A 22,938-nucleotide genomic window follows, 5' to 3' on the forward strand; every position below is an offset into this window, starting at 1 on the left:
ACGCTGTGGGATCGAGACATCAATGCAGCCAGGAACATGATCTCGGTATGTCAGTCGATCATCGTCACAGGAGATCGGCCGGGTGTATTCAAGACCATGCTTCCCAAACCAACCAAAACAAAGCGATTGCCGACGAAGACAGGAGTGCAATGCCATGGCCTGCCCGCTGGGCCTACAAGTCAGTCAGCGGGCTTCAGAAGCCAGAAAGTGACTGTCCCGTTTATTTCTGGATAGACTGTAAGTATCTTGCACCGTTCCTTGAGTATTTCTACAGTGGATGCCGGGTCGCCCATATTCTGGGCAGTCCACTTCGGGGTTGCCATCCCTCTTGGGATGGTCGATGTGAGGTGGTTGACTCCCTTGTGCAAAGTGTGTGTGTGTGTGTGTGTGTGTGTGTGTGTGTGTGACGGCGAGAGGCTTCTCGCCTTCCCTCGGGGGTCTCTCGCCAGAGACTGCTCTTCTCGCCGACCGAGGTGGCTCCGAGAGCGCGTTTTTTCGTTCTCGCTCATTTTTTTAACAAGAGCTTTTTTCATAGTGTATGCGGGGCTGTCCGCGCCGGTCGTTTTTCTGTGCGACCTGCTGCGCCGCATGCCTATTTTTGCGTCGGTGCTGTTGCTGTGCCAACTGCGACGTGTGGGGCGATGCCGATACTGATGTGCGATGTGGGATGCTGATGTGCAATGTGCAATGTGCAATGTGCAATGTGCAATGTGCAATGTGCGATGATATCCGGCTCACAGCCGAGTGTCTCCACCCTCCGCCCATACGCAGTATCGTTCATCGCGTCTGAAGCACGGCTGCCTCGGACCTGTTGATCTATTCTGATGACATACACGCTGCTCAATCAAGCGTGTATGGCCAGTTTGGACGACAAGAAAAGCAAAGTGGAATTCGGCACAACTATTCGTGCCGAGCGAATCCAGTTCATCGACGAGTCGGAATCGTGCGGTCCCAGGGTTTTACGGGCAGCCACACAAACCGTCTTGGCTCGTTCAATCATGACCTATCACTCCGTCTGGTACAAAACCCCCAGCCTTTGGACGGCTTCGGTCTCGCAAGCGCATCAGTCTTGGTTTCTGGCTTTGCCGCTGCGGGCAGAGTCTTTGCCAGCTTGCTTCTTGAGTCGGGGCTTGGCGTCCTTGTCCTCTTGCTTCTTGAGCTTCCAGGAGTGATCCGAGAGGCGATCAAGGTGCTGGATGACCGGATTGATCCAAAACACCAGCGCTGCCAGGCCAAAGACAACGCAGGCCGTGCCCACGTAGTAGTAGCCGTCACGGGCAGTATTGCAGACGCCGCCAATGTTCTTGCACAGGTGGCGGGTATGGTCGTCAAGGCACTGGATCGCCTCGTTTGTGACGGGATCGTTCAGGCTGCATGTCGAATCGGTAAAGAGGTCGACGGCCTTCAGCACAAAGTAGCGAGGCCAAGTTCCGCCGAGGTTGCTCAAGGTGTTGAGCTGTTCCAAAAGCCCAGGCATCGCAGTGAGTCAGAAAATATCATCCTAGCAGAGACCGGCGTCGCCGCTGTCTTCTGTTTCAAGCCGCACAGAGCAGCACAGAGCAGCACAGAGCAGCACAGAGCAGCACAGAGCAGCATTGATCAGGGATGAGCGACAGGGCCAAGGCGCTTACCAGTGTCATGTACGTGCCGCCTGACCAACGAGATATTAACATTAGTTGTCAAGGCAATTAGAACAAGCGCCACGCCAGCCACTGGAGATCGATGTTATCTCGTACCGATAGACGGATCGCTAATCTTGGAGAAGAAGCTGCCCATTCCGACAAACTGGACCGTGCTCATAAAGGATGACAGCACGGTGCTTGTGATCACAATGATCAAATAGGTGGTTGTGACTCCCCCTGTCGGGAACATGGCAACGACAAGCATGCCAATCACGGCAAACAAGAGGCGTCCATAGTAGGCTTTGAGCCACTGAGTGTCCGATTGCATGGGATTTGGCCGCTGGCGGTCAGTGAATGCGCGAAAGCGATCGGGCTGTTGCAAGCGTATGCAGTGCAGCGACAAACAAGCACGAATGGACTCACGGGGCTCAGCGGTTTGGGCCCATTGCTCCACTTGGCGGCGTAGTATCCAAACAAAAGCTGGAATGGAAAGTCGATCAAGACGGCCATTCCCAAGTCTTCCTTGTGGAATCCCTTCTCGAGAAGCTTCAAACCCGTCACCGCCTCGTTGGCGATAAATCCAATCTTGGCAATCATCAGCAGGACGATAAACTGGCGCATATCTGGGAGGACAGCAACGGGGATGAAATAGCCACAGGCGTCAGGCGAGGACGTGACGATACAGCAGCACAGTACCGTTCGAGGACAGAGATGTGTTGCTCCGATCACAGCCCCACAGCGGTGGTTGGTAATATATCCTGCAGCACGGCCAACTTACGTGGCATCAGGCATACGCGCATGATGGTCTTGTAGACGGTGAGAATGTCGTCGGTGCTCTCCGAGTCGGTCTCCTGGAGATGCCATGTAAACCGCAGCGAGTTTAGTCCAAGGCTATCTCGACTACTGCCACCAATACAAAGAATACCGCTGAAAGTAGCAGGCGTGACATACCTCTCGCTGGACAAAGATAAGCCACAAGTCGCATAGGAGGAACATGACGCCCCAGAACTGCAGGTACGGCCCGAGCTGCAAGAGCCCGGTGTCCATGGGCACGGACCGGATGAACTTGTTGCTGTCGAGCCGAGAGCAAGCAGAAGCTGGGTCAGTGCGGGTCGCAAGTCCATCTCCGATTCGGAGCGAATTCCCCGAGAGGTATCAAGCCTGACATTCGCCAATGCAGGGCTGGCAGTTTTGAGCGGCTGGAAGGCTCGAGCGTCCAGATATCCCTATTCTTCGGCATTGCATCTGACTGAATCGATGTCCAGTATCCTGGACCACACCCATGCGTCCATTGGAGTTTGTCGCAATACGAATACACCGGCATAATCGCCCACTCGGCAGGCCAGATTCTCGCTCCAAGGCTTACCAAAACTCATGCGAATTGAAAGCCAGAAAGACGGTAAACGACAAAAAGTACCCCGAATTGAGGCCGATTGTTTGGGCAGTGGATGCATATATCTGCGGTACAGAGAGCATAAGTACGGGACGAGCAGGAAGTGTTTCAAGCTCGATGCCGCTCCGCTTCGGCAGTCGATGAGCAAGGCCATGCTCAAGTGGGACCCGCTGAAGCAAATGTGGTGCGGCGCTCAAACTATACCTTGTTTTCACGGGACAAGAGCGTCAACGCCCATCCTGCAGAGCGGCGGTGTCCCCGAGAACAGAACAGAACGGGCAGCTCCAATTAGTCAGAGACCGTGCTGCACGGCCGATGCCTGTGGATCGGCAGACCAACGTCGCCTGCGGGGGAGTTGACAAGCACGGAGCATCGCACAGCAGAGCCGCACAGACAAACAGAGCGAGGGGCTCACCATCGACAGCAATGTCTTGAGTGGCACACAGAAAAACGATCGTCGTGAAGGTCAAGGCCAGGGACCATACTGGGAGCTCGTCCTGGGGCCGTGATGACGTGGAGGGTTAAAAAAACGCGCAACACCGAGCCGACAGCAGCTTCAAGCCGGCAAGCGACGGAATCGTATCGTACCAGAGTGAGAATCTTGTCGACGGTGCCTCCCAGCGAGAACAGCCATATGCCCGTGATGGCTTGGATCGGGATGATCCAAGACTTTCTTCGTCCGATCGGTATTGGCGAGAGAAAAAGCCGAGTCAAGGACAAAAGCGCCAAGAAAGCAGGGGATGGATCCAGCGCGATGCAAGTGACGGCAGGAAGGAGTAAAGTCACAAATGCCGAACTCTAGCTCGATGCCCTTGCGCCGAGGCAAGATGCTCAAGCTGCTTGCAGCAGAACCAGCAAATGCAAAAGGATATATTTGAAGTAGATCGAGTCGACGATGGGGGACCAGAGGAGCTGGCGATGAGAAAGACGAGACCAAACGGGCGTCAGTCGATCAAGACGGGCACGATTACGATTGCGATTGCAGAGAGGGGAGGCTTGTGAAGAAGCACCGGCCAGCAGCCCACCTTGAGAGAGTAGGGATACGACGACAGCGAAAAGATGGCGATTTCAGAAAAACTCAGCTTGGACTTGAGCAAGAACGGGATGCTTCCAAACACAAGGCCGAGCGGGACGCCTTGGAGTGTGTCTAGTGGACGAATGAGTTCAAGGATCGCCAGATCGCATCGACAGAGATTGTGGTGATGGCGGGACGATCGAAACGAAAGCGAGGATTGCAAAGCGATCGAAACGTAGGCGAGGATGGTGTGGGGTGATCAGCGATGCAAACGGAGCAGGTGTGCAGCTGCGATGCGGAGATGGTTGGCCTGTGCTGTGCATGCGAGATCACGGACGACAGAGACAGGATCTCAATGGAGTCGGAGCAGAATCGAGATCTGCAGCCGTGGACGCTTGCAGGCGGACGTCGGCAAGGGCAGCGAAGCGAAGGGCAGCCGTGGATGGGAAGGCAGTTTGCAAAAGGAATAGGTGGCAGCAGAGCTCGGTCCCAGAAGATCTGGGCGATCAAAGCGCTTACAGAGGAGCACCAGGAGGATAAACTTCCCCAGGTCCTTCTTGAGATTTGCGGGTCTGTCTTGGGACATATCGGAGGATGCTGACGACGACGAGTCGGACGACGAGCGAGGGAGGAGCGGCGAGTCCTTTCTGGCCGAGGATCTGGAGATGGCGGGCGAGGGTGCGCCCCCGTCGGGCATGTCAATGACGGTGTGGCCGGATATGATTTGCTGCGGGTTTTCAAGGGACAGGCCAGCCGGGGCAGAGATGCTGTTTCAGTGCCGAACAGGCGAGCGACGAGGCCACATCGCAGCAGACCTGGGGGCTTTGTTTGTCAGGCACCAACCCCAGAGCCGAAGGCGTCACTTGACTTTGTCGGCGTCCAGGCCAGCGACAACCCCACACCGAGCCTGTGAGGTGGCCCAGGGGCATTGACGACGGGCACTCGGCCGGTGCTGGCAATGACGCAGGATGCGCTGGCGACGAGCAACCAGCCAGGGCCCTGGAGTCTGGCAAGCGGCCGAGAGAGTCTGGCAAACGACCTGGCAGCGGGCACCGGCACGAAAACATGGCAGTATCGAGGAAGAGCGCCCAACGGCCAATGCCGGTGTTTTTGTTTTGCTCACAGTGCTCCTCCATCACTGCCAGTTTGAGATTGCTTTGGAGTTGCCGCCGATCATTCGCATGCAGCAGATAGCGCCAACCGGTGCGGCTGCTCGGCTCGATTGACGCTTCAAGCGAGCTCGATGGGCTGGACTGGCTGGCATTGGGCCGGATGCAGACAGGATGCCCACGCAACGTCGGTGTATCGCCGAGTCGGAGAGACCTGTCATGCGTTGAGCGGCAGCTCGATTACAATGCCCGTTGCTGATCGATCAAGATCGAGACCATGCTACGACACCTGCCAACGTGTACTGGTGCCAGAGACACTACAGACACCACCATTTGGTGGCGGCCGCACTCGCCCACACACACCGCTGGCCGGAATCGCCGTCGCGCTGAAGGCATCTGCCGGATCATCTCATCGCAGCCAGCGCCGACACCAGGCGGAGGCGGCCTTTGTCGTTTCCCACCCCACCTATTGACTGACTGTCGTTTCCCACCAACTCACCGCCCCCGGTTTATCTCTCTCTCTATCTTTTCCCTTTCTTTCTTTGGGCTTGGTCTCTTTGCGGCCGCTCGGTGCTCGCCGCTCGGTGCCCGGCCCGCTGACCCCTCGGCGATGCTCGGCGATGCTCGGCGATGCTCGGTGCTCCCCCACTCTCTCACCCGCAATCGCATCCGCCCAGACCAGATGCTCCTGGACCTGGATCTGGTGTCCTTGGCTGGGTCGGCCTGCTGGTCGCGATGCTGCTGGTCGGCAGCCGTATCAACCGGCCTGCCATCCGGCTCGCTCCGTATCAGCCGCACAGATCTGTGTACCCGACAAACGAGAAAGGCCTCGTCTGACACGATGAAAAAAATAGGACGTGACCCCTCTACAGTGGCTGTGTTCGGCTCGGGACCTGGTCAGCAGGCACATTAAGACACAGAATGAGTCACGTGTGTGCCGACAGTCTGGTGCAGCCTCGTCCGAACGATGCCATTTTGGGACTGCTCGCTAGCCAATCAACAGCGTTGCTTCCCACACGTGCTCTGGCCCGATTTGGCATTCGCTTGCCGTCCCGCTCCGTCCCGCTCCGTTCCGGGACCCCTCCGCCCCGGTTTCTCCCGGCCCCGAACCTCTCATATCCTCATTCTCCCTCACCATGACCCGTTCTGAGAACTGCCTTTCGGACACCCCAGTTCCGACCGCCGTTGGGCGGCACCGTGAACTCCTGGGGCAATCCTCGGCCGTTCTAACTAGTCCAGGATTAGGTCAAACCCGCGGTGGTCACTGCTCCACCAGCCAGTTTAACCTCAGAGTCGCAAACAGAATGCGGTATGATATGCCGTGTTCAGTAAAAACGCAAGTGATAACAAACCCGAAATGATAATAATCAAGATAATGTCCCATGGGGGCGAGGATATCTGGAGGGAATGAGCGATGCGGTTAGTTGAAGCGTCGCCTTCGAGCTCTCTCAGATGATACTCAATCGTCATGAAGGGACTTACTTGGATTTGGATGGCTTCCTACATTCGAGACATATTCAAGATAGTGAAAGAGGAAGCGTTAGAGTTAAAAACATTAGAGACATATTCATGATGCGGCTCATCCTCAATATGCATGCGTTTAACGGCACCTATGTCATCGATCGGCTCATGGGCCCGCCGAGGAAGTTAGGATAGAGAGGGCCTGAGGGGAGTATTGACTTGAGCCTGACGACGGAAGCGGGCAGGAAGCGGTGGTCGGGGGGATATTTATATTCCAAACCTTCCGACTTGACCTGTCATTACACTGATATGGTCACTATGGGTCAAGTTCGGACAAACTCCCTTCGTCATCAAGCGGCCTCAAGCACTTTTTGGCCCAACTACCTGCGACATTTGCATCGACTTGTCAAATCGGAGGATCTTGCTCGATAATATAAAAGCCACCTGGAATGGTTGATATAAGTATCAGCCTGACTTTGCCTCTCCAATTGCAGCAAAGCTGTACCCACCGCCTTCCATCTCGAAGTATCCGACAGTAGAAACGATGGCATCGGCTGGAACAAAGATATGATTCGTTGACTCCATGCTGTCGAGGTGGAAGGTAGCGCACTCGTTGCATGGGCGGTATCCTGAACTGTCATCTCCATATCTGATGTTGATCTTTGGAATCACACAGTATGCCCAGTTTGTTGTTTCTCCATCAAAGGAGTGGCTGATGAAATATTGGACTTGATAGAAGCGGACAGAAGAATATGGGTGATTGCTTGCTGATGCATCGGGCATATTGGTCCAAACCTGTAGATTCAGAATGCATTAGCTCATATGAGGCTTCGCTATCGCGCGCTGCCGAATGCCTTACCTTCACAACAGAGTTCATCCGATGATGTGCCGTGCTCATCCGATGTGATTGAGATATGACATGTAGTTCCCCCGCGTCCATCTTGGTGTGTTTGGAGCAAGTGTCCGAATTCTGATCCCAAAGTGAATGGACATATTGCAAGGCTTCACGATAGCCGTATGAGGAATTGGCAGAAATCGTCCTGGCATAAGCGCTCTTTAGCTTCGCGACTTGTTCAGAAGGTAGTTTCAGCTTTTGTTGCTGGCCAGACAAGGTTCCGCGGCTATCTTGATTCGAGGCCCGCCCATTGTTTGCAAAGGAGGATGGCCATATCCCAGGGTCTTCGCCCAACCTGGATGTTCCTCTCAAGGTCAAGTTCGGAGCAATGCTTGGACCGCTCAGAGAGCTTTGGAGGACGAGCCGATTGGCCATATTGTCCACTGGATGGACCTTCGATCGCCCGATGAGCTTCAGGCGACCACAGGTTCTTTCCATTTCAAACTGCCATTGATATACCAAGGGTCCAAACAATCGGATGCACCTAGGCAAGTGTTGGAGCTGATGCACGTAGGTTTTCATCAAACGAAGTCCAGACAGGTCTGGAGCTCTGTCTGGAGGAGGTTCGAGTGACTCTGGGAGATTTGCGATTGACCTGGTGAATACATTTCGAGTATACGTGGTTAGATATTGAGAATTAGTGAGCTGCCCAACATCCTCAAGTGAAGGGACTGCTGTCTCGTGCTACTTGCTCTGTGTAGTACTCCTGGAACCTCTGAAGATTTCTCTCGATCTGATTGCATTGAGCAACATTCAACTGGGGAAGCAGCATCAATCGAAGGGCATAGACAAAGCGCCTCCATCCCAATCTAGGCACAATAGCATCACTGTTAGGATCAATTCGAATCAAGTATCTCATCGACCGTAGGACGGGCCCCGGTTCGAGCAGGGTACAATATCAAGAGCTTACAAGTGTTCTAGTGGAAAGCCCGCCGCATTGAGCAGAGGTAGGGAGTACATGATAATCCAATTCTTCCATTCTTCGGTTTTGAAGCTTTTGTATGAGACAGGGTCCCGACAAGAGGCACCAAAGCCTGTTGGAATCTGAATCCTGCCTTCGCTGATCCATCTTCCGATCTTTTTCAGGCACTTGGACGTGATCTTTTGGTCCAAACTTGAGGATGAGGGAGCCTTCCGCGTTCCATTCCAAATCTCCATCATGAGTGGACCGATGTTCGAGATCACATGCATCAGATCGAGAGGAAGACAGAAGCTGAGCTCGATGGACTCAAGTTGAGTTACACCTGGTCGCCCCACGATCCCTGATCAACATAGTTAATGTTAACATCGGAGTCGAAAACAACGCCCTGACTCGTCTCGTTAACGTACCGTTTCGGGGCATGCCGTCTTGATCGATGGCCTCCCATATTCTGTTCAGACTCTCTTCGGTGCGGTATGGACTGGGAGTGTCACGTTCATAGAAGCACATGGCACCCCCGGCCCTCGTGGCCGTTATTTCGCAGAGACGACAGCCCTTCGTGGCGGTGTGCCCAGAAAATTTACCGAATTTGTTGGATCCGGGCATGTCACTCTGGCAGTACAGCAAGTGACCTCGGAGAGTGAAAGAATGTTCCACGCCATTTTTGTCGACCCTTATCGCCTCAACACCTGGGAGCGAGAGACATTGCTCCGTCAGCAGCGTGCTCTCGCGAGGATTATGTGGAGTGACCAAGTGATCCACACCAGAGGGGCTTACGCACCGGTCTCAAGTCTCTTCATATCTTCGAAAAACGGCTTCAAAAATGTATCAAAGTCACGAGGCGATCGTGGACCAGGCGTAAGCAAGACCGTAATGAGATTTTCCTTTTTGTAGCGCAGAGCAGGTGGAAGATTGAAGTTGATCAAGATGAAGCCCCACGATTGATGGCTTTGCCTACACCAGATACAAAGGTCAGCTGTGGTTATAATCTGATTTTGAAACAGAGAGCGGGCGTACCTCTGATTGATATTGAAGCCATCAAAATGCAGCCCGAGAGCAACGTCGGTGGGCTGCTGGAACATTGAGCGACTACAAAGGTGCTGGTAATATTCGGCATCGAAAATGTCGCTCATGACGCCTGAAGATTCAGATTTGGTGAGTTCAGAGCACCATATAGCAATATAGTATTGGGAAATAATACGGGTGGAAAGTACCTGGTTCGCTCGCTCTGTTTGCTCTGTACATCATCAACTCTGCCATAGTTGGATTTCGGTAGAGTGTCTGAAGTATCTGAACAAAATCGAAATACTTGTAGGTCTGAATCGGCCTCAGTTGTGGTTGAATGCCGCCATTCAGAAGTTTTTCGTTCACCGTCGCATAAGCATCCTCTCCACAAAACGTGCATATTCGACTCTGGTTATCATTGATGTCGAATCCCATGCAGCTGTTTGGGCAGCAGGGAAGCCTCTGAAGATACTCGTTCCACTCGCAACAAATGATCTTTTGGATCTTGTACAGACTGGGTGCAGCTGGTAATGACAATCCTTGGAATTTGTTGCAATGATTAAGGACAGATTTGATGGCTTTGTCGGTAACATTGCACTCGGTCAACACCTTGACCAGCTGCGAATAGAAGGGCGGGATATCTGGGGGAAAGCCGCGGGTGAATACATCAATTCGGATGCTACATCGGATTGCTATCTGTCCTTTGAATTTGACTCACCATCTGATATGCGGGGCTCTTCGTCACCAGTTTCTTCATCATCTTCATTCATTTCAAGCAGTCGAAAGTGGCCGAGGAAGCTATCCGGATACTGTCCTGGAAGGTGAACCGTGGCATTTATATGAGTCAACCGGACTCTGAAGCAAGACCAGGAAGATTCGACGATACGATCAGGCCGGGTGACGTTGATATCTCACCCGAAATGTCATCGAATTCTCTCGGTGAGCTTGAAGTGGTGTCTTCTGAGTCTATCGAAGAGTCTTCAGAGTCTTCGTAGTACATGGACGCTTCTTCAGAGTCCCGCGATGCCCACATGCTTGGCGACCACGAAGGGCAGCGTTCAAATTGAGCTGGAGCAGGGCCTTCGTTGTCTTGGGTGCATTGCTGAATAGATGCTCCTGTTTGGATATCCATGCTCTCGTGCTCAAATGCGCGGGGTGAGCCTTTGGGCCAGGCCAAGGATGAAGAAACAAAGTCGGACAAATCGAGAGTGTATTGGTCATTTCGTAGTGAGCTCTGGCAGCGTCCAAGCACAGATCACTGATTATTGCTCAAGACTGAAACCGTGACGCACACAAAAATTTAGCGAGAATGTGATATCAGGTGCTCAGTCTTACCCAATGAAGGTCGCTGCGATGTTATCCCATGTGGTCGCAGTTCATCTACCACCAACACTGGGGGATGAAATGTCGGCGAAGTTCGCAAATTGGGGTTATTTTCGCATATGCTTGTAATAGGACGGTGAGGGAACGAAGAAAGATGGCCAGCTGTGTTTTCTTGAGGATCTTTGAGCGAGTACATGTGAACAGGGGGGACTCCAGGTGGAAAGCCATAGCGATAGAAGTGGTCGTAGTAGGTCGTTCTGGAGACAATCCTGAAGCCTTGCGAATCGGTGCTACACTTGCGACAACGACAGATGGATCTGTTCTTGGGAAGCCCATCGTGAGCCCTATTTATCGAGGATGGTACCCTGGTCGATGATATTGGATATGGAGTATGCCTTGGGTGATCGTGCCCAGATGGTTGAGCGGCTGAACTCATGATTAGAGTCGGATGAGAAGGTCGAGGGGAGAAAGGATCAAGAGGAGATTGACGAAGCAACTGGGGGCGGAAATGCCCGGTTTTTGTCCAAGTCCGAAGGCTCTGATGACCCATGAACACAGATGAGTCAGGAAAGCAGCCGGGGGTCATGGACAGTGAACGAGTCGCGGAAGACAGTGAAAAGCCGGGATGACTCGGATGCCATGTCACGTGAACGGAAGCAGCCCATTGGCCGAGGGCTCCACGGGATGTGGCAGTGCGGGTTCGGGGACACCCAGGGAGCCAGCAACCTGGACGAACAAGGAGAAATGCGGGTGACCCGAGCCCGTCGCGGTCGCTTCAGTGGCCAGACGCGACCCCCAAGGCAAAACAAAACGCGAGAAGACGTGTTTTTCCTTGTTATGCTGAGTCCGGTGGGGGATTTGCGAGGGAAGTATTGGCCAACGCGTAATTTACACGTCAGCTTTTTTTTCATAGTGCATGCCTTCACGCAGCCCCTCATTTCCCGGCGACGGCGCTGCTCGGCGGCCTCTTGGGCGGCTTGTGCGCGTCTGCCGGTTGGTGGCGAGCCAGGTGGCGTTGTGCGACCGCCTCGGGTATGGTCCATACACCAGGCCGCAGCTGTGGAGAGCCGCACGAAATGCACAAACCGCCTCCACCACCGAGAACGCCACAGATGCATTTGCTCTCGGCCAGCCGTAACGGGCAGTTTGTTTGCGCCGGATATGCGCTTACTTTGGCCCAGGCCGCCCATGGACGCCCATCCACCACCACAATCGAGGCTGCCCTCCATGGACTCGCTGCGAGCCCGCTGCAAGTCCGGCGTGGACTGGAGGCGGGGTAAGCTCTTTCCCACCGCCGGGCTCGCCTTGGTTGAGCTGACAGCGGCCGTCGCTGACCACCGCTGCTGAGCCCGACAGACCACCCGGCAACGATTGTCCCTCGGCTGGGCCTGGTGACGTGCTCCCTGTGCGTGTGTGCGCGGGTCCTTTTCTTTTCGGGCGGCACCGGCCTGTGTTCGGGGCCGCCAGCTGGGTTGCTGCAGCACCAATGCGCGACACTGCAGCACACTGCAATGCTTCACCAACCCCTTGCCAAGACAGACCGCCGCTGCTGAGGCATGCGCCATTTTTGCTATTGGCGTGGTCGTGTTGCAGGCACGCGCTGCCCCTCCCGCCACCGAGCCCGCGCCTTGCTGGTTCCGCGGGCGCGCACAAGGGACAGAGCCGCTGTGTTGGTGCCCGATGTCTGCGTTGCTGGGCCTGTTCTCGCCACACCGCAACGCGTCCGGCATCCTTGCTGCGGTGGATGCACAGACTGTCCCTCCAGATCGCGGAGGGTCGCCACAACTCGAGCCCATCCTTGTAGACAGGGCTGCTTTGGTGCCCGCTGTTGTGCTTGTCCCAGCACAAACGCTTGCCTCTCGCTGCGCTTGTGCCTCGGTTGTGGACGCCGCGTCCCCGCCGCCTTCCCAAAATGAAGACCTGCCTTGCATGCTAAAAATGAGGGACCTGCCTTCCCTGCCCAGTCGCGGTCCTTGGGGCTGCTCCTGGAGTCGCTGGCGAGACGCTGCCTTTTGCGCCGGGTGCGTCTTTGCTGCCAGCCGCTCAGCTCGCCCGGCTGGTTGCTCCTTCGCCACTCCTGGCGCTTGTTGCTGCAGCGAGTGTGGGCAAGTGGTGGCTTGCCGGTGGTGGATGTACCGCCAGTGGGGAACATCCGTGTCACTAGGCGAAACTGGAGGCGTTCACACGGGTCAGGGCGTCCTCCCGGACTGGCACCTGCCTCCTTCCCCCGTTGCGTGCACTCTTTTCTGCACGGGTACATATATCCGCGGCCTGCCCCAGCCAGCGCCCGTCTCGCTCCTGTCTCGCTCCTGTCTCCTCGGGCTCCCGCATCCTCATCCTGCCCTGTCGACTGCCAGCACGAACCCTCTAGCATGTCTCCAGCGTTCGAGCGGCGGCGTCCCGGGCTCGGTCGCCTCCTGTGTCTTATCTTCATATGTCTGCGTGCTGTCTCCTCAGCCCCGCTCTCCGATGCCAATGCCCCATACAACACCAACCAAGCAGCGGGCCAGACCGATCCGCTGCTCTACACTGCAAATCAGCCCAATACCAACTACACTCCGTCTCCTCAAAACTGGCGCTTCCCCTTCTATACCTTGATGCTCGATCGCTTCGCCGACGGCAACCCTGCCAACAACGACATCATTGGTACCATCTATGAGACCGACGACATGGAAGTAACCCTGCGCCATGGAGGTATGTGCTCGCCCCTGCTGTGTCCGCCTTGCCCTCTCGTCGCTCGGATCAGTGGCTTCAGTGCGTCGCTGTTTCAGATCGTGTGGATCGGTGAGCGAGGGGAGGGACACCCAACTCAATTCGCCGCACAGCAGTATCGTCCTGTGCCTCCCTTGCCAGCCTGCCGCCCTCCGATGCAGTGCTCCCCGTACTGCACAGTCCTTTGACTGGCCTGGTCTCTGGCCTGGTCTGGGCCGCTCGGCTGTGTGGGGTTTCTGGGGCCATATACATGGTGGATAGGCTTGTGTTGTCCGCGCCATAGCGCGTTCGGATGGACCCTTTGGATTCCTCTGGACGGCCTTGTCTGCCGCATCTGTGCCAGCTCGCTGTATCTCGCCCTCCGTGGTATTCTGACCCCAGCTCTGCCTCGGCATCGGCTACACAGGCGATGTCCAAGGTTTGGCCGACAACCTCGACTATTTCCAGACCCTCGGCATCCAGGGTCTGTACATTGCCGGAACTCCTTTCACCAACATGCCCTGGGACTATCACGGATACAACCCGCTGGATTCGACCCTTCTCGACGAGCACTTTGGGTCCGTTAGCGACTGGCGCGCCATGGTTGCTGCTGCCCATCAGCGAGGCATCTACGTTGTCATCGATGTCACCGTCGCCACCATGGGCGACTTGATCCAATTCGACAAGTACGGCAACGCCACGGTTCCCCTCAACATCAACGAATACACGGCCTCTTACAAGACTTCTCGGACCTACGCCGACTTTCAGGTACTTGTCGACCGATGCCGTCCAGTTTGTGTGGTCCTGTCTTCTTGGCCCTGAACACCAGATGCCTCTCGCTCTCTGACTCGATCGTTGCCACCCAATCCATCGGCACACTCTCGCCCCGCAGATCAGCAACAGCTGGAACTCGAGTTGCGTGCTGCCACGTTTCTGGGGCGACGACGGTCTGCCCCAGGACACAGTCGATCCGTCGGGCACCGCAGTCGTTTCCCGATATCGCCAGGGCTGCTATGATTCCGAGTTTGACCACTATGGTACTGCACTTTGAGCTTTGCAGAGAGCGACTGCTTCCTGGCAAGGGGGGAGGTGGAGCGGCGTCCCGACAGGCGATATGTGGCATCAACCAGGCTCAGCGGGCGAGCTTCTACCCCCAGAACTAACCCTCTCTTGGCCTCGTTTGTCCATCGCTGATCGCAGGCGATATGGAGGCTTTCGGTGTCCATCCAAACTGGGAACGCCAGCTCGGCAAGTTCAACGGCCTGCAGGTAAAGTCAGCGAGACTCTGCATCGCACATCCAACTTGTGTCTTCTGTCGATCTGTGTTGGTCGCTGACCCTCCGTGTTTGGTTGCTTCTTGAACAGGATCGTCTCCGTGACTGGAATCCCCGTGTCCAGTCCAAGCTCACCGCTCTGATGTGTCTTGCCGTCGAGGCCCTCGACATCGACGGCATTCGTCTCGACAAGGCCACTCAAATGACCGCCGATTTCCTCGCAAACTTTGCCCCCGGTGTCCGCTCCTGCGCCAGCCGCGTCGGAAAGAACAACTTCCTGATTGTCGGCGAGGTCACTGGAAGCGCCGACTATGGCGCCATCTACCTCGGACGTGGTCGCCAGTCCAACCAACGTGCGCCTTCGCCACAGGTCGCCATGTCCCCCACTGCCGCCAACGGAACCTACGCGCTGCGCGGACCAGGTCTGCAGGCTCTTGACGGCTACGCTTTCCATTTTAGCATTTACCGCGGCCTGCTGAGTTTCCTGGGTCTGGACGGAAAGCTCTCTGTGCCATACGATGTCCCGGTTGAGTTCACCCAGGGTGAGTCCGTCAGTCGACTATCGTCGCTCCCAGTCACAGCATCGGTCACAATCTTCGTCTCACGCTTGCACCATCCACTGCTGTATGGCGACATCGGCTTTCTCTAACACGGGTGTTGTTTCAGCCTGGAGCGAAATGCTCGTCCGCGATGACAACTTCAACGCCAATACCGGCGCCTTTGACCCTCGCCACATGTTTGGCGTCACAAACCAGGACACCTTCCGCTGGCCGTCTCTGCATCTCGGCAAGGAGCGCGCTCGACTCGGCATGGTTATCACCACCTTGGTCATGCCCGGCATTCCTCTGGTAGGGCCGGCTCCGTCATGCTTCATTCATCCGACATGCGTCCAGCCCGATAACTGCACTTCCTTGTCCCGGCGCTCGTCTCGCTGACTCACCTGGTTTGCTCTGTGCTGCTTTCAGCTTTTGTTTGGCGAAGAGCAAGAGTTCTACATCCAGGCAAGTCCACTGTCTCGCCCTCTATTTGCTCTTGCCCTCTATTTGCTCTTGCCCTCTATTTGCTCTCGCTCTCTATTTGCTCTCGCTCCGCACCATAGTCTTTTTGGTTGCTGAGCCCGCCGATGACTCTCCCCAGGGAGGAACGCAGTAACTCCATATCCGGTGTGGGATGACGGACTTTTCGGCGGCTTACGACAGCTCATCAGCCATTCGCTCACTAACCGCGCTGCTATCTGAATCGCATTCTTACAGGACTCCTCGGCCGAGAACTACGTCTTTGGCCGTCAGGCCCACACCTCCACCCTGGCCTGGCAAACTCATGGATGCTTCCAGGGCAACGCCTCGGGGCAGTACTACCAGATGCCTTTCGAGAGCGGCCGCACTGGATGCTTGGATGACAGTGTGCATCTCGATCACTTTGATCCAAGCAACCCAACGTTCAACTTCCTCCAGATCTTGTATGCCTCGCGCAAGTCGTATCCTGTCCTGAACGAAGGCTTCGGGTTGAATCTGCTGGGCAACTGGACCGAGATCGTCTATCTCCCCGGTAGCTTGGCCATGCTCGGCGTCAGCATTCCCTCCGAGTTTGGCCTCTGGAGTGTCTCGCGAACGTATTTCCCTGGCCAGAATATTCCCAAGCCCCCAAGTGACCAACCTCCCGCCCAGCTCGGCACCGTCTGGCTGCTCTACCACAACTACAACACCACCAAGACCTGGTCCTTCGACTGTGGCTCCGCTCTGGAGATCCGCTCGCCCTTCCTGGGCTCCAACGTTCTGCAGAACATCCTCCCGCCCTATGATACCATCAGTTTGCAGCCGTCGTCGGTCAACCAGCAGGGCTGCCTGCCGGCCATCACCCTGGCGCCCTTTGGCTTTGCAGCATACGTACCCAACACTGCATACGCCCCCACTCCCGTGGTGATCACGTCCGTGTCGCCTTCTCATGACCAGCGCATTCTCCGCTCTCCTCAAGCCGCCAATTTGAACATCCCGCTCCAGATCACCTTCAGCGACGACATTAACTGCGACGCCGTTGCCTCCGCCATCACATTCGAGTCCAGCCCTGGCCCAGCGCCCACCCTCACCAACGGCTCGTGCACGACCCTGTCCCCCAATGTCACTCTTCCTCCGGGCGTCCCCTCCGGTCGCGTCATGTGGTCCGCTGTCATGAACGGCGTCGGCGATGGCATCCACCGTTTCCACATCAAGTCCGGCATTTTCCAACAGAACAACAAGGACATTGTGGTCTGTATCTGCCCCTGTTGCTTGCGTGGATTGAGAGTGCATCGTCTCCTGCAATATTGTCGGCGCAAATGTGCGAAAAAACGGTCCGCAGTCGCGCGAGCATATCCATCTGTTCATGTGCATTGATCTGACCGCCTTGGTATTGTCTTCACAGGCCTCGACGAGGTTTCAGTTCCGAGTTGGACTGGATAACAACCCCGTCGTCTTTCCGAATGTGACTTTGAGCGACACGCTCTTGGTCGCCGACAACAGCTCGCAAGTTGGATTCACGCTGCACCATGCCGCCGTAGGCGCTGACCAGATGCGCATCTCAACCGATTTTGGCCACACCTGGTCCGGATGGGTCCCGTACACCGCGACATCCGCCCCTCCCGTCAACGTCTCGCAGTTTGGCCACGTTATTGTCCAATACTGGTGCCATCTGTGTGGCTCGTCGGCCATGAAGGTGGCTTCGGGCGTTGGCACCTATGCCGGTCGCCGGTTCCAGAGCATGCATGTCCAAGGCGAGTTCAACCTGTGGGGCATGGACCAAGGCATTGACAACTCCATGACCTATGTCGGCAACAACATCTGGGAGTTCTCGCTCGTTTGGTGGTTCCCCACGCAAGTGCAGTTTGACGTCTATAACGACAACACCCTGCTTTATGTCGATATCGACGGCGACGGCATCATCGACCGGCAGCCACCTGTCTCTCAGTGTAAGTTTGTCGATGAAGCGGGCTCGTAGGCTTGCTCCACCAGCAACGGCATAGGCGCATTTGATGGCTGCAATCAGCACATGAAGCAAATGATGGAACTCTGGTCTCTACATGTCAAAGTGGACAATGTTCATAGCGTGCGATCACCCTAACGTTCGCTTTCCCGCCTGTGATGCAGCCACACTCAAGATCAACCTGACCTATCCCCCGCAAGGCTACCTTGGATGGCGCATCCGCCTGAACGAGGCCACGCACGCCTACACCCTCGAACCGCGTGGCTCCACTACGTTCAGTATCATCTTCTTTATGCTCTTGCTTCTGGGCCCGCTTCTCGGTGGCCTGATTGCCATCTGGCTCTTCAAGTCCAAGTTCTATGTCGTCAAGCATGTCGATGCCCGCGCCCTCGAGGGCTTTGTCCAGCTCAACGATCTCAAGTGGGAGCCCATGGCCAGCCCGCCGGACTTTAATGCCATCGTCGAGACTCCGACGATCGAGCGACCCATGTCCATATGGAAGGTCGCCCCTCAGACAGAAGAGAGCAACAAGGGCGATCCAAAAACCATCTTGATCGGCACACTCGAGTACGAGATTCCGGACTGGAAGATCAAGGTGGGGCCTGTTCAGCCGCAGCGGCTTGCATCTGTCCGTGCCATCATCCGCACATCTGACTCGTCCTGCACATGGGCACATCTCGCTATTGACACGATTTGCGGTTCTGCTTAGGTTCGCATCGGCGGCCTCTTTGCCGTTTGCTCGCTCATGGGCCGCTTCATGCACGACAGGTATGCGCCCATCCGCCTTCATTTGTCGGTCAGAGCACGAGCCGTTCGTGGCAGGGTCACTGATTTCGCTATTTCTCTGCGGATTCTCCTCTCCCTGGTGGCCAGAAAAATCATCTGGGTTGTCCCCAAGGTTTCCGATGTTGAATACCCCGAGGCCGAGACCATCGAGCCCATCTATGTGACTGTCTACGGCAAGACCTATGCCATCGAAACCCAGGTGCACATCTTCCAGAACATCAAGTACATCATCCTGGATGCCCCGATCTTCCGCTCTCGAAGCACCAAGGAGCCCTATCCCACCCGTATGGACGACCTTGAGTCTGCTGTCTTTTACTCATCGTGGAACCAGGCCCTGGCTGCCATCATTGCGCGCGAAAACCCAGACATCTATCACATCCAGGACTGTAAGTGCTATCGGCAGCGAACCTATCTGTGCCGCCCGCCCACTTGGTTTCACCTGTCGATGCTGCTGTGCCCCCCCCCTTATACATGCTAGCTTGGGAAGCTCGGTCCTCTGTGGAGGTAGTTGACAGTCACATCCGCCATCTCTTGCCGCTCGATAGATCATGGCGCCCTTGCTCCTCTGTATCTACTTCCGGCCAAGGTCCCTGTGGTGTTGACGCTCCACAATGCCGAGTTCCAGGGTCTTTGGCCCATCCGTACCGCCGAGGAACGCAAGAATGTCTGCATGGCCTTCAACATCTCCGAGGAGCTCTGCACCAAATACGTCCAGTTCAGCCATACCTTCAACTTGCTTCACGCCGGCGCCTCGTACATCCGCCTCCACCAGCGCGGCCGTGGTGCTGCCGGTGTCTCGGATCGCTACGGCAAGCGCGTCTTCAAGCGATACCCGGCCCTGTGGGGCCTCAAGAAAGTCGAGGGTCTGCCCAACCCGAACCCGAAGGATTTTGGCAACGAAGCCATCTTTGAGATGCCGGCCACCCCAGAGGATGCTCGCAGCGAGGACACTCGCAACGAGGAGCAGCGCATCCAGTACAAGCTGGAGGCCCAGCGATGGGCTGGCCTGACCGAGGATAAGGACGCCATCCTGTTTGTCTTTGTCGGCCGCTGGTCCAAGCAAAAGGGCATGGATTTGATTGCCGATCTGGCTCCAAAGTTCTTGAGCGAGAACCCCAAGACTCAGCTGATCTGCATTGGCCCATTAGTCGATTTGTACGGCAAGCTTGCTGTAAGTTGAGCGTCCCGCTGGATTCGCTCGTGAACATGCGAGTGCATCGATGAGCGTTTCGATCACAGCCGTTGAGCCATCGTGCTGACCGAACCGTCGAGCCATCGTCTTCTAACCGCTCTCCATGCGTTCTCTGCTCGCACAGGCCCTCAAATTTGCTCACTTGATGAAGCAGTACCCCAACCGAGTCTATTCCCGCCCAGAGTTCGTGGCTCTGCCCAACTGCATCTTCCGCGGTCCCGATTTCGTCTTTATTCCCTCGCGTGACGAGCCGTTCGGTCTCGTTGCCGTCGAGTTTGGTCGATTCGGTGTCCTTGGTATTGGTGCTTTTGTCGGTGGACTGGGAACCATGGTGAGTGCTCATTTGAATGAGCGCATTGAGCAGATTGGAGGGGGGCAGGAGAGGGGGCCGTGGCAATCAGCTCTAACACAACGGCTTTACTTGCTCCACACATTCGTCCGTCTCCCTCGTCTCGACAGCCCGGTTGGTGGTTCACGATCGAGTCGACCGAGAATGCCCATTTGCTCAAGCAGCTCGAGTCCGCTCTTGCTCAAGCCATGAAGGCTTCGCCCGAGACCCTGCGCAGCATGCGGAGTGTCGCCCGACGTCAGCGCTTCCCTGTCGAGGAGTGGATCGCCAAGGTCTTCCGCATGTACCGCCATGCGATTGTCGATCGCCAGGTTGCCGATAACAAGAGCCGCAAGTCGCTGTACTCCAGTGGAGACGATACCGCCGCCAGTCGCATGTCCCTCGACACCAGCCGCTTCCGAGGCCGCAACCAATCTTCGCAGTCGATCGCCTCGGAGAGGAGCTCGAGCGATACCGAGGGCGGCTTTACTTCGGACAACGAAGGCTCAACCCCTCCTCAATCATCCAGCAGCAGCTTCAAAAAGACCCCGATGCAGATGCCTTACACTCCCTACGGCACCCCGCCCGTCTCGTCCCGTGGCAGCCCCTCGGTCTCCACACGCGGGGCGGATTCCGAAGACGAAAGCGAGGTTTATCGTCCACCCAACTACGACCTTGATGCTCTCAAGATCGCCCTGCAGGTCAGCTACAAGGAGAAGGTCTTTGACCAGTTCATGGACGAGGATGGCGCCATGCAGGCCAAGTTCTCGGAGCAGCTGGAGGGCATGACCATCCAGTCGTCGATGAAGGCGCTATCGATCGACTACTACATCAACAAGTTCGAGAAGCAATACTACCGTGACCTGCAGGCCAATCGGCTCAACACCATGATGGGCACCCTGTCGCGCACCCTCAACTCCAAGGTCGTCACTCGCTTCATGTCCAAGGAAATCCGCAAGGGTTGGCCCGTCTACACCATCATGCTCATGTTCGGGCAGCTCGTCGCCGCCTCGGCCTTCCAGCTCGTTCTGCTGACCAACTCGCTGGTCAGCCCGCAAGTCGACATGTACATCACCGCGGGCACGTTCCTGATCGGCACGGTGGTCTGGTGGGTCGTCTACCGCCGGTTCCCGCCCAAGATCGTGCTGACGATTCCGTTCTACGTCTACTCAATCTCGATGCTCCTGCTCATTGCCTACACGGTGATGATGCTGCTGATGCCTGTGCCGACGGACACTCTGGCCACGTATGCCGTCCAGCGCGTTGCCGTCTGCTTCTATACCTTTGCGTCGGCCTCGGGCCCGTTCTACTTCACGATGAACTTTGCCACCGACGCCGGCTCCAACACCAGCTCCTGGATCACCCGCGCCTCGGTCATTGAAGGCATTCGACAGCTGTGGGTCGGTGCGCTGTGGTACTGGGCCACGGCCTCGGCCAACGTTGCGATCCAGTCTGGCAGCAGCCTCAGCACGGGCACGCTGTGGGCCCTCTTTGCGTTCTCGCTGGTCTTTGGCTGGATCTTCCTTTTGATCGGGCTGCTGCTGCCGCATGGACTGCCAGAGTTCTACCTGCACATGCCGTCGTCCCTGCCTGGCCTACTGAAGACCCTGTTCCGCCGCAAGCTCGTGCTTTGGTTCCTTTTCTCGGACATTTTGCGCAACTACTGGCTCTCGGCCGTCTACGGACGAAGCTGGGAGTTCCTGTGGCAGCAACCCAACGCCAACCCGATTCTGATTGGCGTCCAAGTCGTTGTCTTCTTTGGTGTCATCTGGGGCTGCTTGATGTGGCTCCTGGCGCGCGGATCCAAGGTCCACTCGTGGCTGCTCCCCATCTTTGCCGTCGGACTCATTGCCCCGCGATGGGCCCAGATCTGGTGGGCCACCGCCAACTACGGCATGCTTTCGTGGGCCGGCCCTGCCGCACCCTACGTTGGCACCGGACTGTGGCTGTGGCTTGGTATTCTGGACGCCATCCAGTCTGTTGGCCTGGGCATCATTCTCCTTCAGGTAAGCTTCGTGGAGACTGTGACTGGAGCAAATGCCTCGGGGTGAGGTGGATCTGGATCTGGATCTGGATCTGGCGGGTTTCTGATGCTGGATGATTGCGAGCGGCGCTTCTCGGGGATCCGCTGTCTCTTGATGCCGCTGCTGACTGTTGTCCGTACTTTCTTGCCTCTGTTCTTGGCTCTTCTCCACCACGAAATCCTCGGTGTCTGGCTTGGCCCTCCGCGATGGAATTGGATCCGACCAAACACAGACCCTGACCCGTGTCCACGTCACGGTTGCGCTGGTCATTGCCCAGGTGTCCGGTGCCGTGACGATCGTCGTGGCATCCCTAACGGCCCCGAACCGCATGGGACCTGGCGATGTCTTCCCCAACCCCAGCGCATGGACGCCCGGCGACGCCGACTCTGCCTTCCCCGTCGCCAAGCCCCTCTTCTGGGTCGGACTCGGACTGCAGTTTGTGGTGGCCCTGGGCTATCTCTTCTTCTTCCGCAAGGAGCAGCTCTCGCGGCCGTAAAGGTCGATTGATTGCTGCTTGCTCGCTGCTTGTTTGCTCGCCGCTCAGTGGTAGCCGGCTGCTCTTCTTGGTCTAGAAGTACCCCACCCCTTCCCTCTCTCCCCTGCCTTTGACGCACACCCCCGATTGGTCCTCTACTCACCCAGCAGCACCATAATTTATGCGTCTTGCCCACAGTCGCGCACACATCCCAACAACACAGGCTTTGAATCAGCCGCTTGCTCGATCGCCTTATCCCTATCGCCCTATCTCTATCGTTTTATCTCTATCGTTTTATCTCTATCGATCACTATTTCTATCGCTCTGTTCTATCTCTCTATCGCCTGCTTTCTTCCGTCTCAACTCCTCTACTACAACGATCATCGATATTCTATGGCTGCAATACAATTCACAGTCTATCCAGAAAGAAGCGAGCCAGGCCCCTTCTCTCTGGCTTCGGGTCGCTTG

The 22,938-nt window shown here is 56.2% G+C and overlaps 2 protein-coding genes across 2 annotated transcripts; one reads left to right on the plus strand and one right to left on the minus strand.

Moving 5' to 3' along the window:
• Positions 1–673: 673 nt before the first annotated feature.
• Positions 674–4,836, minus strand: BJ171DRAFT_496423 (acetyl-coenzyme A transporter 1-domain-containing protein). The gene is made up of 13 exons (XM_053110199.1): positions 4,550–4,836; positions 4,041–4,162; positions 3,888–3,927; positions 3,604–3,701; positions 3,431–3,512; positions 3,220–3,254; positions 2,989–3,080; positions 2,574–2,694; positions 2,401–2,473; positions 2,046–2,245; positions 1,737–1,932; positions 1,632–1,651; positions 674–1,456 (listed from the first exon to the last, which is right to left on the minus strand). Exons 1-13 carry the CDS (start codon positions 4,725–4,727, stop codon positions 1,064–1,066), a joined length of 1,650 nt encoding a protein of 549 aa, XP_052968714.1. The 5' UTR covers positions 4,728–4,836; the 3' UTR covers positions 674–1,063.
• Positions 4,837–13,101: 8,265 nt separating this feature from the next.
• Positions 13,102–22,571, plus strand: BJ171DRAFT_15850 (glycoside hydrolase family 13 and glycosyltransferase family 5 domain-containing protein). The gene is made up of 16 exons (XM_053105863.1): positions 13,102–13,436; positions 13,861–14,201; positions 14,326–14,470; positions 14,634–14,701; positions 14,799–15,249; positions 15,374–15,555; positions 15,673–15,708; positions 15,961–16,953; positions 17,108–17,651; positions 17,830–18,260; positions 18,375–18,433; positions 18,539–18,837; positions 18,997–19,622; positions 19,768–19,974; positions 20,103–21,977; positions 22,228–22,571. The coding sequence occupies exons 1-16, from the start codon at positions 13,115–13,117 to the stop codon at positions 22,489–22,491; spliced, it is 6,843 nt and encodes a 2,280-aa protein (XP_052968715.1). The 5' UTR covers positions 13,102–13,114; the 3' UTR covers positions 22,492–22,571.
• The last annotated feature ends 367 nt before the right edge of the window (positions 22,572–22,938 follow it).

This window comes from Polychytrium aggregatum, assembly GCF_025602895.1.
Source record: "Polychytrium aggregatum strain JEL109 chromosome Unknown BJ171scaffold_10, whole genome shotgun sequence".
In the NCBI taxonomy this organism is placed as follows: Eukaryota; Fungi; Chytridiomycota; class Chytridiomycetes; order Polychytriales; genus Polychytrium; species Polychytrium aggregatum.